Source organism: Strix aluco, chromosome 14 (genome assembly GCF_031877795.1).
Source record: "Strix aluco isolate bStrAlu1 chromosome 14, bStrAlu1.hap1, whole genome shotgun sequence".
Lineage (NCBI taxonomy): Eukaryota > Metazoa > Chordata > Aves > Strigiformes > Strigidae > Strix > Strix aluco.
Genome location: NC_133944.1, coordinates 20,867,808 through 20,884,339, shown reverse-complemented (window position 1 = coordinate 20,884,339; position 16,532 = coordinate 20,867,808). Strand labels below are relative to the sequence as shown.

The 16,532-nt window shown below is 39.0% G+C and overlaps 1 protein-coding gene across 3 annotated transcripts; it reads right to left on the bottom strand.

Annotated features, from left to right (window-relative positions):
• Positions 1-1,417: 1,417 nt before the first annotated feature.
• Positions 1,418-16,531, bottom strand: DNAAF1 (dynein axonemal assembly factor 1). 3 transcript variants are annotated; one of them, XM_074839554.1, is made up of 12 exons: positions 15,588-16,531; positions 14,526-14,619; positions 11,806-11,897; positions 10,725-10,946; positions 9,806-9,972; positions 9,416-9,537; positions 8,664-8,878; positions 7,242-7,502; positions 6,544-6,653; positions 3,850-3,918; positions 2,341-2,689; positions 1,418-2,012 (listed from the first exon to the last, which is right to left on the bottom strand). In XM_074839554.1, the coding sequence occupies exons 1-12, from the start codon at positions 15,715-15,717 to the stop codon at positions 1,915-1,917; spliced, it is 1,929 nt and encodes a 642-aa protein (XP_074695655.1). In that variant the 5' UTR covers positions 15,718-16,531; the 3' UTR covers positions 1,418-1,914. The 3 variants fall into 3 exon arrangements, with proteins under 3 accessions (XP_074695655.1, XP_074695656.1, XP_074695657.1); XM_074839555.1 differs by having other exon boundaries at positions 14,526-14,616; XM_074839556.1 differs by lacking the exon at positions 15,588-16,531 and adding an exon at positions 15,114-15,247 and having other exon boundaries at positions 2,317-2,689; positions 14,526-14,661.
• Position 16,532: the final 1 nt, after the last annotated feature.

The window sequence follows — 16,532 nt, the reverse complement described above, 5'->3', positions numbered from 1 at the left end:
GTGATAATAGAGTATAAACTTCACTCTTGGAATTACTTTTTAAAATCTTTTGTTTATAAACATTTTTTCTTTAAGTGTGATGTGATAATATGGTCCTTCCTGTTTATTTGTTCTTAGTGTAGTAAGGGGGTACCAGGACAGGCACTAAAACACAGCACAGGAAATGCACAACCCAAAGCCCTCAAAGTAGTCCTTATCCAGCTTTCTGTCAGAAAAAGGAAGCAGATATTTTTAGGACTGAGCTCACAAATGTTTTAGCAGCATTTGTGGCTTTCTAAAGAGAAGATTCCCATGAAGATGCTTTCAGACAAGCCTGTTCTCCACAGGCCCTTGCACATCCTCCTGCCCTGTCCTGGAGGCCAAGGATTTTACCAGCATGTTTTCACTGATAGAAGGTGGAAAATGGCTGAAGTTTAAATCAATTGTGTTGTCTTCCCTGAGGGCTTTTATGATTATTTCATGTTATGGTTAGGACCAGTTCTCTTACCACCAGATGGCACCTAAGCCCAGCTACTTGGAAATACAGCTTTTCAACAAGCTCATAGTAGTATTTTTTTTCTTTAAATGTGCACATCTGCAAGACCTGTTCAATTCTATTTACTACAAATCATTAGAGATTTATAGGAATATGAAAACAGACATCCTAAACGGGTACAGCTTAATGAAGTGAGGTCACCTAAAGCCTAGCTTGTTCCTGATGTTGCAGTTGTTTGTTGTATCATAAAAACATCAGCCCTTGAAGATGAGGCCAACTCTTATGTTGTGCTTTAAGAGTGTACAATTGTTTTTTTAACTGACTAGCACAGCTGCTTCTGCATTAAGAAAGTGAGAGCCGTTAAGGCCTCGGCAGGATTGGCCAAGAGTTGCCCGTTTTCCCCAACTCTTCCTTTGCAGTGTCGCAGAGGAAGCACTGCTCTCAAGCAATCTCGACTTCCTTGAATTTTATTCTCTAGCTCAGAAGTGGGAGAAGAGGGAAAAATAAAAGAAGGGGAGAGGACTTGGCTGAGGCATTGCTGCTGTTATCTTTCATTTCACTTTGGCACAAGAGTACCACTGTGGTGTAAGAGAGAAGCTAATGAAAGAAGATTCCTTTAGTTGGCTTTTTACACCAAAGTTGTCTTTCTGCCACTACTGACTGGCTGGTTATTTTTCTGATATATTCAAAATCCAGATACTGAGACACACCTCACAATGAAACATGATATAAGTATATGCTTCATCACAGATTGCCCTAAAAGTTAAAACCAGATTTTTCCATGCATGGATGCTGTTTCTACATCTGGTTTTGCATAAACAATCATAATATCTATGAATATTAGATCCATAAAATACCATGTTAAGCAGCAATCTCCATTTGTCATTGAAGTCCATCTGGTATGATGAATACTGGGAAGGAGATGATACAAGTTAAAATAGATGTGGTCACAAGTAGAATCTTTATTTAGTTCAAATGACAGAAACATTACATTATGCATTGAAACTATGTATGTAATAAAACCCAAAGATATAAACGTTTAAGTAAGTAACTTCTAGAAGGATGCAAAGGAAAAAAATGACATGAGAGTGGAATTTAACCTTAAACCAGTTGTGCCCTCACTATCAAAGCAGTGGGTGCTGCCGGCTGCCCTGAAGAGCCCGGAGCTGCTCTGGCAGTGGGAGCACAAGGCACTTGCTGCCTGCGGGTTACAGGATTACGAGTGTTTTTCACGCTGACACAACCACGAGTTCTGCCCCGCAGCCTCTGACTGACTGAAACTCTAACTCCTCCTGTTGAGGGCGGTGGGGTTTATATCACAGTAAGTGTTACGTCAGTTTTAACTAATGCTCCCACTGCTGAGCTCTGCATTTTGAGAATAACCACATGCAGCCAGCCAGGCGCTGTGTTCCAGATTTGGTCTGGTTTTTTCAAAGTGATTAATCTAATCCACTCTCCCTGTTCTTGTCATCTTGGGCTTTGTGAGGGCATCCTTCACCCTCGGACAGACACTGTACTTCTCCATCACTGCCATTCCCTGTTAAAAGCATAAAGGCAAATGAAACTCACTGGTGGTCTTTAATACTGGAAAATAAATGTAGAGCCCAGGTTTTTTGAAGTATTTAAATAAAACTCAGTAAGAAATCCTCTGTAGAAAATGAGAAAATAACATTTTAATTCCTAATTTATTAGGATTCCCACATAAATAAAAGGAAGAGGTGATTGTTAACTATCAATGGATTGAAAATTTTTTCAACAAGAGCTGAACAAATCCTTACTTTCAGTGTGTATGTGCCACCCATCTTTTTCTCTGGGATTAACTATGTCACTGTAATCTTAACCAGGGCAGGTAACTGTAATCTTACCATCCTCTTCCCCTGGGTTTGGGTCATCTGGTTGATTGCAGACTGGTAACAATAGTGGATTATCCTTGGGCTCAGTGATAACCTCTTCTATCAAGGGTTTTGAGAGGGTGGCTTGTTTATCTTTGATCTCCATGTATCTTTCTGAATTAGCAGGCTCTGTAAAGAAGCTTTCAACAAGGGGTCTCAAGTGCTCCTTCTCATGCTCTTTATGTATCTTATGCACATTTGAAAAAATTGCCGTTGGAACTTCTACAGAATTCTCAAACACGCTTTTACCGTTTTCCTCCAATGCAGAATTGCTGTCATTTGTCATTTCAGAAATTATTTCAATCTTTGGGTGATATTTCTGCTGTAAAGGTAGAAAACGTAATTGGAAATGTATCACTCTAGATGTAAAACCTAAAAGATGGGTAAATATCTCTTGGATCCACATAACAGTCATCAGCCTTGATGTGCTGTTCTCCCAAAATGCATGGAAGATCTGCTTCTTTGTGGATGAATCTTGGGTTAACTATTTCTCAGGCATTAGCCATGAACTGACCATAAACTATTAACGGTTCATAAAAAGACCTATTTCAGCAATTCAGCAATGTGTGGGCTGAGTTCTATTTCTTTACCTCCAAACAGAGGGACCTGACTAACACCTTCATCTGGCTTCAGTTAAGAACTGAAGGCCTTTGAAGCATGACAGCTGCTACCACGTGCTCCTTCAATACTCCTCTTTGTTCCCTTCCCTTATCTTCTTTTAACTGGAGGCTTTGTTGGCCAAGACATTTTGCAACATTATTATGAGTCTGTGACCAAAAGAGCGAATAAATTCCATGCCTTACACTGACTGTAGGAAAAGTTTGCATTATCTTGGGGAGGGACTTGTGAAAACATGTACTGTATCAGCCTCTGTCTCCAGACAGGCAAGTATGAGTCAACATCAGCACGACAACCAAAACTGTGCTTTAAGATTTGTTCTTTTCTTTTTCTTTTTTCTCTTCTATTTCTGTTTATAGGCTTTTCCTAGCAGATTAGTTTGAGCACAGCACAATCCTAATGTGGGCATGAACTGCCAGGTATCTGACTAGCCCGCAGTGGAGCAGAGGAGTTTGAACATCTTTGTGTTTTCAGTTCAAAAGTCTGATTTTATTCAGAGGCAGGCAATTTCTTCTATCTGTTCAGTCCTTTGCAGTATGTTAGTACTGGGCAAGTATATTTTAAGAGTTATCTTCATTAAAACACTACGTGCTACTGAGAAATTAATCTTATTTAACTGTTGCATTACCTGATCCTAGGTTTTCATTCTCCTGTATTTGCGACACAATAATATAAAAAATCAAGTTAAAAAAAGATTTACAAATGGATAGAGAAGATCTGCTGAAACATCCATTTTAGTTTATAAATGCATAATCGACTGCAGCTCCCAAAACAGCATTTCACAACTTGTATTATCCTCACTTTGCAAAACATTTGTAAATGTGTTTAGGGAAACTTCATCACTGGAATTAACAGGAATCTTACCTTTTGAACAAAGATTTCCTCTTCTGGGGGAAATTCATTTACATCTATATCTTCTAAATCAGGCAGCTCCTGAAGACAATCACAGGATCATTAATCAGTGGGAAGAGCTACTGTAACCAATAAAATATGACATCTCTATCTCATGGGGAATCTTCTTCAAAGTAAGGCTTTTCAGGGTAAGAGGCCACAGCCAGCAATATCACACTGTCATCTTCTCCTTGATGACAGTTTTCTCTGTTAAGCACATGTGGGAAAAGGGAAATTCATCTGTCTCCAGAAACAGCAGATGGGAAGGCAATAACCTTAATGTCAGACTGAATGCTATTTTCTACTACTCTTAATGTCAACTGCAACCCATCTTTACGGGTAAGAGCGAAATCAAGATCTGCAGGCTACCTGAAACTGTTTATCAGTAAACTGTTAACCTAAATAGATCTACTAAAACAATGTTTTACTGTGAATGCCTCAGAATTAAGGATATAGAACCGCAAACTTGCTGAGAACTATTTTTCCTCAGATAGGTCAAATCTTTTCAGTTTTCCATTAGAAAATATTACCTAAGACAACTATCGCTTGCTGACATGAAAGCAAAAACAGAGGGTGGGAATACAAAATCAAAGGCAGAAAGTAATACCTTTTTGCCATTTTTTTAGTGTAGGTCAATACTGGTAAAAGCATCTCCTTTTGGTTTTAGATGTTTTTAGAGCTTAATGATTTTGTAGCAAGTTGCTTGGCATGGTAGCATCAGGAACATCTAATCTGTACTGTCTTGTGTGGTGAAGATTATTACAGAATTAAAATTAACAAAGGAAATTTCTGTTTCCTGATGTGGTTGTACCTAGTGCAGCATATCCTGAAGTCACACAATTTTAGAAGAACAGCATTAAAAATGTACAAATTAAGATTTGAGACTAAAGTTAGTGGGTGGAATTTGATGTCAGTAGGGAAGTGAAATAGCTGTTAGACTTATTCCAATCAGCAGGGTGCATCTGCAGATCAAATCAAAATTGCTTAGTCAAAGTTATCCTGGTTTAGGTACACAGAATGTAGTTCAATCACCACCAAGGCATGTGCAGCAACATGAGCTTGTTTCTGCTTGACAGAGGGATGTCACAACCACCGCATTACAAATCCTCCTCTACTCTGCTCCCTTATATCACTACTGATACCATTGACTGACTCCAGGAAATGAAGGAAGACGATTGTGCTCCTCCAGAGCTTCTCACCGTCGGCATCTTCACAGCCATCCCCTACTATGTCAGTGCTAAGTCTCTTTGGAAAATCTGCACTACTGTAAGTATTGGAGGTTGTTGGGAGAAGCTCTTTCCATTACCTAATGTCAGTTGGAGAACAGAGTAGCAGAGAACACTGAAATGTGTAGTAGTGTGTGATTTGGGTTTGGTTTTTCTTCTGTAGAATTAGACTAGTCACACTTTTTATGTGTCAGAAAAACCCCCATGCACGTATGCTGAAGAGTTCCTTTTATACTGTGTTAAAGTTTGTGCAAAGGAGCTTGCTATGATGCCACATAGCACCAAGGAAAAAACAAACATTGAATCTACGAGATCTTCACACTGTGGGTACCTACAGTATCACTATTTATTTAAAGTTTTTATTTCAGACCCTGCAAGATCTGCTTATAAAAATAATATTGTATACACTTGGAATTTTTTCCAGTTCTCTCCACTATCCTTGTTAAACCTATTATTAAAAACAGCTAAACAGGAGGAGGCAGCAGTAAGCCCTCTACTGAAGCAGTGAGTTGAGCCCTTCGATAACAGGACGGAATATTTTCCTGGAAAATTAAGAGCATGGAAAAGATAGAAGAGACTGTTCTAAAACATTTCAGTAAGAATTTAGTTAACAGTGGCAGTATAAGGGATCAAAGAGTATATTGAGTGCTCTGGGAAATCATAGCTCAGAAGTTTGTTATTGCTAAGTATGTCATAATCTGACACCGTCACTTTAGCAGCAGTGTCATACTTAGGACAAATTCAATAGTTCTCCTCCAAAGTGAGATTGTATTTTTCAGTGTCTTTTCCATGTCTATTTTCCATGTCCTCCTCATGGTTAAATGTAGTTAAACATGTTTAAATGTTTGCATCATCAGATAGAAATCTAGATAATAGAAGACTGTATTACAAATGTCAATCGCTTATTACACACCTGAATAATGCACATTCTGCTTTTCTTGGAAATATACCTAAAAGTATATTTTGAGAATTAATTTATAATATCGAATATTGCTAGCTAACATTTACAATGAGTGGGTGGCTATTTCTTACTTATACTTTTTCTGCAACAGTTCACATTTTTACTGTGTATTTCATTTGAGTTTTGCCTAAGAGGACACATGGATCCACTAGATTCTTTTTGTTGTGATTTCTGTTTTTTAAAAGAGAGCACTCATTAACTTCTCCAGAGAAATCACAGATAGAAGGTCTGTGGTGATTTAAGGCCAAATTAAAGTTTGGAAGAGCTGGTAAATTCTTTACACATGCTACACTGGAGAGAATAAATACCCCTACAACTTTACTTTTTGGGGTTTTTTCTTTCTTTCCTTTTACTTTTCTTACTAGTAGACCTTTCTTAGAAACATAGCCATATAGTTTTATTAGCCACACGTTATAAGAATTAATTTAGGAGCAGACAATACCCAATCTGAACTTTTCAAAATCTGAATCCAATACATACATCAAGATAAAGTTTCTCTGGTGTCTCCAGTTTGATCTGTTCAACTTCAGCATATTCATCCAGCTCAGGAAGCATGGCCTTTTCAGTAGCTGCCTTCTCTCTTGGTAGATCTAAGGAATAAACAAGTCAGTTGCAGAGAACTAACTGAATAGAAGGTTTTCTATATTGCAACAGCAAGTACTACAAAACCAGACTGCTGGGGACCTGACTACCATTGCAAAATTCACAGCTGAATCCAGTACTTTGTCTTTCCATCATATTCTTGGTCTCCCTTATATTGTATAAATTAATATTTGCATTTTGCAATAACGTATTTCATAAATCTGCAAAAGCATTCTTCCATGTGTGAAGGCACAAAACCACCTCCAGTGGCATCCAGCTTCTGTTGGCAGACAGGCCACACAGTTTCTGTGGGAGCAGGTTGCTACACCCGGCACACACAAGAAGGGGAATTCCACCTTTCTGTAGCAGAAGTTGCAGGTTAAGCCCTCAGAATTTTTTTTTGTTTGTTGTATTTAAAGAACGTTTTATCAAGTACTACTTGATTTTCAACTAGTCACTGTGGAAATCTATCAGGATGTTCTTATCTATGAATCAGCTGGTTTGAATCATGGCAGAGGCGGTGCTACACTAAGACAGAGTTTGGCTCATCGTCTCTGCATCCTCAGCTTGGTTTGATTCTTCACTGCATACATTACCGTCTGCCTTCTGATTGAAGTTTGAGCATTTGTAAGAACTTGATTCTTGTGCATCCTCTTGAATTCTAGCAGGAATATTTCCAGATGTGAAATCTGTGTTATCGACCCTATTTGGCAGAAGTGTTATCACTTCATCATGAGCATCAAAACTTTCATTTCTAAATTTTTCAGTCTTCTCTTGAGTTTCTCCCTCTTCTGATATATTTGAAGGCTCTGATGTAGTAGAATTTCCACCACTGACATCTGAATTTGCAGGTTCTCCTAGAGAAGAAACAAGTTCATTAAAACTGCTGAGTTAATCTACCATCACTTATTCTAAATATCCAAAATTTACTACATGGTCTTAACAGTTTGGCCTAAAATATGCATGAAAAGCTCCTACTTCGTTTGAGCAGCTATTTGTGGATCAGTAGTCCTCCCAAGATTGGAGCAATGTTGTGGGTTTTCCCATCTCAACTCCCCAGCAAATAGAGTTCCCCAGCAAAAAACTCACCTAGAGAAAACACTATAGCAAATAACTGTCTGGTATCTATAGTTAACTTTGAGAGGACTCACAGCGATTAGATATTTAAATATTTGCTTGAGAATTTTGATGGATCAGTGACAAATGCTGAAGTCATCCTCTCCTTTATGCAATCTACCTGTTTGCAGAAGTTTTACTTGTTGACTTCAGAGCCTGTGAAACCCCAAAACGTATCGGATGCATAGATAAACACTCCTCTGCACTGTAGCATTATTACTTGGCTTCAGTCCTTATTACCCAGGCATACTTCTCTAGGAAGGTTAGGTTGGGGCCTATTACTGGTCATAAACGTAAGCCTCCTTGAATAATGTGACAGGAGGATTTGTGGCATAAAAAAGGGCAGTAAGTGAAGCAAATGATTAAAGTCCTTCCTCTTAGTGCCTGTATTACCACTGCGGCAGGCTCTAGGCTGAAGCTCTTACTGGTAGTGAACGCAGCAGTGGAGAGGTGCCTAGATGGGGACTGGCAAGGCAGTTTTCACTGGATCTTACTGGAGCCCACATGCCTATTGAAGCCAGCCCTGTTCTGCATTTTGGGGAAATACTGCTCTTTGGGTGTAACTGCCTGCCTCCACCCATGAAAGCCTGCTGGACAACTGGTTGCTCTGGTGAAGAGCTTGAAACAAGAGCTTGAAACACTGGGACAGAAAGCAGTTTGTGAAAGTGGTTTTTTGGTTTTTTGTTTCATCAGCAATGAGAAAGGTGATGATTGCTTAAAATCATTGTGATTAATCTAAGATGCACTAAGATTAATAAAGTATTTAGTATGGGAAAAGAAGATTCATAAATATATTCCAAAAATTGCATCAGCCTGCTTCTAAACACTTAGGAACTATTTATTTATTTTAAACATTCAAATTGAAGCAGACACAGACATCTTCCAAAATAGTAACCACAAACCTTCTAGGATGTCTGTTGCATCTCCATTTTCACATTTTGCACTTGCATCTCTTTCTTCCATATACTTTTGTCTTTTCTTTTCCTCTGCTTTTTGCCTGATTGCTGCTAAAGCATCAATGCTGTCTTGGATTTTTTTTCTCTCCCGGGTTTCCCATTTTTCCCTTTCTGCTTTCTCAGCTTCAAGCCCTCCAACTGCCCAGGCTTCTGCACAGGCTCTAATGAAAACACAAAAGCTCACTGTAATACAGCTTTAAAAGCCCATCTTTATAATGAGAGAGAAATTTAAAATAGCTTGCAACAGCACAAAATAGCTGCAAAAGAAAAAAGCATATAGCAGTGACAATCTCTTACACAACAGGGATGCACATATATCTTATCCTGTATGCAGAATTGCAACAAAAGAAACAACGATATCCAAATGCTGGTGATTCCACCACCAGAGATCTGCCAGGACTGCTGATCTTGGCTCTGCTTTTCCAGACACCTGTTCAGTTTCTCTTGAAATTGGGATTTGCCTCTGGTCTACAGACTTGGCGTAGAACAATTCTGTTCAAGAATTAATTCTCTTGTGAAAAAATACATGTTTTCTTCTAGGTATGTTAGATGTAGAACTCCATAGTATAGTGCACTTGTACGCAAAGCCACCCACCCTCAATAAATTATACCAGTTAGTCTTCCTTTCCTTCTGTGACAATATCGACAAAAAATGGACTTTATTTGAGCTGTGTAAAGAAGATGGCTCTGTTTCTTACCTATCCTTTGGGAAAACTGGTCTGTCATCCAGATATGCTAGTAGTTTTAGTCGAACAGTAAGTGTTTTTCTATAATTAGCAATTTTCTTTATCACTTGGTTTCCCATCAAATTCAGCACACGCTAGAGAAACAAGGGAAACAATTTTGAAAGTTAAGTAGCAAAAAACCCCAATCTGGATATGCATTTGCTTTATCATTTCAAAAACATGATGTAAATAAAACATCCTGGGTCTTATAGACAATCTACAAAAAACAATGTTTAATAACATTTCTTTTAGACCACGACCTATTGTGCACTGAACTACCCCTCCAATGTGTAGTTTGTCAGGTCCCATTTAATGGGATTCACCCATATACATGATACAAACCCTCAGCTATATTCAGCTTACCAAATTAGGCATGGCCTCCAGAATATTTATAACACTTGGATCACTTAGATTGTTGTGAGAAAGGTCGAGAACAGAAATACTTGGGCATTCTTGCAAGTGCTGTATGTCTTCCACTGTTTGTAACTTATTGTGAGCAATCTGCAGAGTCTGCAGGACTTTCAGACAAGCTGTCAGACAAGAACAGTACGGTGAAAGGAAGGTAAGAGTCATTGCTTCACAGGCAGTTTTCTGGAGCAAGTAGAAAACTGCATTGTCAAAACAGTTGTTTATATTGAATTGGGAACTTTTTTCCTGAATTTGTTATTCTGCTATATGCACTTTTTGGCTAGGCCTCCAAAGCTGCTTTCTTCACCCCCGGGGAAAAATAGTTTGTTTGGTTTTAGGACCGTGGTTGTTTTTAATTTACATTTCAAACTAGTCAGTTACACAAAGGCAAGACTTATGTTTCAAATTACTCCCAACGTACACAAATGATAATGTAGAGGAATTCATTTTTATTTTCTGCTGAAGATGGAATAAATCCTTTAACAGACATAAAAGATTTTGTAATCGTGTCTGCAACTGCCAAAGCACATCTTAACTGTAAAGTAAATGGTGAAAACTGGATTGTCAGCCTGTTGGCAACACTAAGGTCTGAGATGGTATTAAGAAATGAGGAAAAACTACTTAAATGTCCTAGGTATCCATATGAAAGCAATTACTATGTCTTCTCTGTTCTGTCACCTATTTAAATTGCAAAATACATAGGTCTGACTCTTCAATAGAAGCCTTGTGGACTTTGGTATGGGATACTGTGCAAAATTTTAACAGGAATAAAAATCCCTTTGAAACTAGCACCATTAATAATAGCTTAGCTTAGTCAAAGCTTAGGAATATGGGCTCATTATAGGTTAAAACATGCTGCACCAACAGTTCTTACAGAGATTCTCAATGGTCTTAATGTAGTTGTTACTGATATTGAGGGAATCCAGCTTTTGTAAGGGTTCAAGGTTTTCAATTTTATTAATTAAATTGAGTTGCAAGTAGAGGCAACGCAACTCTGTCAGAGCCTCCAAATTCTCAATTTTTGTTAAGCCATTGCATTCCAGCCATAAACACTTCAATCCAGTATACTCTTCAAGATTCTCCAGGCGATCAAATCCTGCAGAAAAAGATGTTTTAAAATGAAATTGCACTGGCTGAAAACAAGTCCTTAGAAGAGTAAATTTCATTAAACCAGTGCTGCTGAAACAGCCTGTGAGAACACTTGTACTCAAGTTGCTGCCGCTATTTCCACTGAATTAATGGTACGGTACCAGGCCCATAAAGGGCAAAAACATACAGGTACCTATTCTGGTCTATATCTTGTGTAGCCCTTTAGATGCTCAAATAATACATTTTGAGAAAATAGCAAAACCAAGGCCAAATGTAGAAGGCAGATTTAGCATGTCCTATTTATTTAAAACAATTCTTATGCTAAGCTGAACCAGCTAACTATCATGCAAAAACCTGCTCAAAGATCCCAAGAGGATGATCCATGTTCATTCTAACAACTTCTTTTTCTTTCAGTAGTTTTTGAGAACATGCAAGTGTTTACTGTTCATTTTCTTCCTGACCATTTTTATCTGGCAGTAAAAAAGTCCCCAAAGCTGAAAAACAGCTTCTTTATATGAACACATTTAAGAAGAAATACATATATTTTCCTCTGAATGCAACCCAGACCAGAATTTTAAAACATTTCTCAGAGGCTACTGGGTTTTTTTTTGGGGGGGGGGAAGTGTCCCTTGGTTCCTACTGATTTTTTGAAGGACTCTAAAAATTGGATTTGGTCTATAATCAATTAATTTTTCTACCCTCATATTGACTCATTTTGTTTCACAATTTTGTTAGTATATAAAATTAAATTACGTTTCTAATATAAAAGAATTATTAGATACCCTACTTCAGTGAGCCATAAAATAGATTCTCTGCTAAAATGCTACTTAGAAAGATAAATCTAAACAGTTATGTCCACATCTTACCTTTATAATGCAAGTAAAGTGTATCATTTAAGTATGGGGTCCAATATAATTTCTGCTGTTTACAGATGTCTTTCAGAATCTTCTTTGTCATTCTAAAATAATTATGGGAAGCAGAAGCAAAACAAAAAATGTATTTCAGTGCATATTCTGAAATCTTTGGGTTTTTAACAGATTTCAATGCCACACAATTAATAGTTCTTTTATGCAAGGGAAACAGTTATAGCTTTACAAGACTATACTCCAAATAAAAAAGCAGTAGTTTCTTTAGAGTGGCTTTCCATTTCTGCCTGTTTGAAGTGAGTTACTAGGCTCTTCCGCTAAAAAACACAGAGTATGTAGGAAAGTGGGTAGGGAATTAGAGAGCCCATCTTCTTGGAAAAGAGCAGGATGATTCTATGTTAGACTCTGTTTCCTTCCTCTCCAATTCTTTCCTCCACTCCTTGCTGCTTTGGTGCAGGACCTTTGGTGGCATAGCCAATATGCCACATTTTTCTCAGACTAGAAAAATCAATAGTTATCAACCTAACATTTTAATGAAATGCTGACTCTGAAACAGCACTTGACAATTTTAATATAGAACTGTGATTGGCTAGGACACGCAGTAAGAAGATGAGTAATACCTGTTCAACTGTAATTGCTTAATGTTCAGCTCCACTCCTTTTGGGATTTATGCAAGCAAGAAGCAAGAAAAGGCTACTCAGGGAAGCTGTGGGCTACAGCTGAACAGTGCAGGGGCAGAGGACTCGGCAAGAGTCACTGGGCAGAAAGCTACAGTGGGAAACAGCGGAGGCTGCGGGGACAAAGCCCTCGGGCTGGTGAGACCAAAGTTGCAGACAGCAGTCAGCAGGACAGCAAAGCCCCAACGTGGTGAGTAAGTACACTGGTGGCCTGCAAACTGTTAAACCAGAAATGGATCGCAGTGAAGAGCAGCTGATGGGAGGAGTTACACCATTATCTGGGCCCCTGCGCTAGACAGCACTGGATCGACAGTTTCATAGAGTTGGTAGTCCCCTAGCAGGGACTTTACAAAGAATGACAGGACACTGGTTTTGAAGGCAAGGTCTCCAGGGCTACAAAAAATTTTGTAACATTATAGACAAGCAACTTGGGAACCCATCGGGAAAACACCTAGCAAAAACATTCCAAGGCAGAAAATATCTCTATCTTCCCACTTAGAAAGATTAGATTCTGTAGAACAAAATGTCAGAATAAAACTTCTAGCAGATATCCCTCACTTAAAGAAATATTGCAAAAGTACAATGTTAAATGATCCAAAATTATTTTCTACTTGTAAATTCTGTATTAACAAATTGAACTCTGCATTTGTGGTCATAAGTATTTGTAGGCCTAACGTCTGTAACAGTAAGATTTTCATGACATGAAGATATTTTCAAAATCACAAAAAAACTTGAGTAAAGGCAGCAAAGTTAAATCCTTCCTAATGAATTTGCTTTTAGATATATTTACTTACTGCACTAAAAATCTCAATATTGCTGAAGAACAAAACTGTAATACAGTCAACTAGTCAGCTGAGTTCCTGAGGCAATATAAAATATGACTGTCAGCCTGTAACTGCCCTGCAAGCCAAACATGCCTGACATAAATCACTGAAGGAATGAAAGATTTATAAACTTCAAGCAAAATCTTTAAATATAAACTGTTTTCTTGTATTGTCAGCCCAGGTACATTATTGTATGGTAGCTACTTGCAGTATATCCCACTTTTTTTCCCTGTGGTATTTGTAGTAGCGTTTAATCAAATTATTACCATCTTCAAGAAATTTATAGAATCATAAAATACATTCCTTCAAAACCCTAATTATCTTATGTGCAGTTATTGGTCTCTGCCATCATTCTTCCTAAGAACTGAATTCTGAAGTGTGCCAGGCTGATTAGCCTGGGATAATGAAGTTTTCTAAGTAAGTACAGTCCAACCTACCTCCTGATAACTCAGTGAGAGTCTTTCCCTTGACTTAAAGGACCATGTCTGTCTCTAATAGAACAGCTATGTTAAAGTTAGCAGCAACATAAACTTTGGGAAGTTTCACCAACATGTAAGCAGGTATAGGAACGGAGGGTAAATGTTCACTGTTCCTTATATATCACTGCATAACTAGCCCATGTGACCAGACTTTCAACAATGTTATTAAATAGTACCAAATAGGGGTTTTAATTTTATTATTTGCTTGCAATGTGCTTAATCAGAGCTAACATGAGAATAATCCCATTTCACGACTATTAATGAACAGCCATCACAGTGTATTTTGGTTTAGTCTGGACCAAAATCAGAGCCAGACCTTACAAAGGAGTTGTATCTTATTGTTAACCATCTGAGGTAACTCTGGATTTTCTCTGCTAAAAATTATCTTCACAACTGTAATATTTACATTGTGATGAATTAATGCAATGCATTGTCTGAATTGATGCTGAGAACTGGTCAAATCTACTAACAAATTACTCCCACAAGAGTTTGCACAATTTTCTTCAGAACCATTAAATAGAGTACATCGTGTAGTTAGAATGTAGTTTGCTAAAGCGGCCATAAAAAAAAAAAAGCTGTACAGATGCTGGAAATATCACCAATTCCTGACTTATTGATTATTCTCAAGTTAATCTTCAAAATTTTCTCATGAATTAAGATTAACATATAGAATAGCAAAACTCCCATTGACTTCAGTGATGCCAGGATTTAAATAAAACCACCCACAAACAAGGTATTACCTTATACAGCCCCTCTTTTCTTCTGTTCTTTGACTGAACGAGCTGGTTACCGATTTGTGATCACCATCTGATTTTTGTTCGTTCTGTTGATCTGCTATGGACATACAGTTCATGTCTTTCTCTTGAGTTTTAAGATCTTTGTAAGTAAGAAAACAAGTGCAGTTTAACAGCATGGGTAGGGAAAATTGGCACGTTGTCAATTACTTTAGAGAAATATTGAAGAGCACTTCAATATGAATTTCAAGAAAAGCAGTATTCTAACCAAGATTTTTGCTCAAATCTTTAATGAAAGGAAACTTTTTTAGAAGGCAAAGCAGTAAAATAAGTAGTAGCAAAATAAACTGTTGAAATCTGCATTTTTTTTTTTTTAGATCTGGAAGTCAGGTAGTTCCCACTAGTCTTATTATAACATATAGTGACAGTAAAGTACTGGCACCAATATTCTTACAGTCTTAGACATCTACTATATATTACATTTAGTTAACAATAATCTGAGTTTAAGAAGACTCCTAACTTTGCATGTAAAGAGACTAAAGTAATGGCATATCTCAAGCACTGTTTCCTAGTCCAGCTCTTCTACAAAGTTACCCTTTTGCACTCTTCGGAAGGTGTCTCTGGTGCTATACTCATTCAAGCCATCTTTAGACTGCCTTTGATTAATTGCATTTTCAATACTCTTCTCTTCAGACTCTTGCTCTGCACCTTCTAGTTGCACTTGTAGTCCGTATACTTAAAAAGAGACAGTGTAAACAAGATGATTGTACCAACTCATTTAAATATGATTGTAATTAAAACATTTGGAGGTCAGGCTAGCTGCATGATTGCAACACAGGAAAAGGTATCTCTTCAGCAAGAAGAAAATTAAACAGAAAGAAAGCAAGCACAAGAAGAGAGCAGTTGAGTAAGTCTCAGTTATGGCAAGATTTTCAGTGACTTTGCTGAGAGAAAGAATAAACTCATATTACATCCAGATGAGTAATGACAGACTTGATGTCTAGGCTTTATGGTCACTGAAGTTCTCTAAATTCTCTAAATCCTAGCGAGCCAGCTGGATGAGCTCACCTGTGGTGACAGAATTGCTTTCCTTTTCTGTTTGGCTAGCTGCATTTCTGGTGTCGTTCAGAGATTCCCCTGACACCTCTTGTGCAGTAACCTTCCTTCCAAGGCCTTTGTCTTCAATTTGTGACTGCATTTTAAGATATGTGATTTAGACAAACATCAGCCAAGTCAGCATTTGATTTACAGTCCAACTTTCCCATACAAAACTTCTGAAGGTTTTAGTAGGAGAACCTCTTACAGATAAGAAGACCTGTATGATTAAACTATGAAGCCTGCATTGGAGCTGGCAACCTGGGGCTAGTCACTGCAAAGATACCAAAAGGCAGGGAGAGCTTATCTTAAATCCTGCCCACTGTGGACCTCACTCAGAGCAGAGGGCCACGGCCGAAGAGCCTCCCAAAGCAGAGGGAGTCACTTTTTTCCATTTGAAGGTGTCGAGCTGAGGACGCAGCGATGGTGCCCTTCGAGGCACAGCCTGCTCTTGCCTACCGCCAGCCTGCTGCCCCCCTGCAAGCCGGCGGGCTCCTGAGGCGAGTTTTAGTCTCCTCACAAGGACTGCAGATGCTGTCACGTTTCCCCCCTGCACTTTTCGCTGCTGTAGCGCGGGAGCTCTCTGGGCCAGACTCGTGCCCTAGAGCGCAGTGCTGGATCTCCCGTTAAACCTCCAGCTCCCTTTGCCTGACCCGGCCCCGGCCTGGGCTGGGCCGGGCGTTCGGACGCGAGCCCCGGCGCACGGGGTCGGCGGCCGCTCCTGGCCTCGCCGCGGTACCTCCCAGGCAGCAGGAGATGTAAACCACGAGAGACGGCGCGGAGAGACCGAGACCGAGACCCCGCCGGCACCGGAGACCCCTGAGGCGCTGCCGACCGCGCTCCCCGCCTCGGCCGCCGTCGCTATGGCGACGCCACGCGCAGGCCCACAAGGCCCCGCGGCCGCTCCCGGCGGCCCCG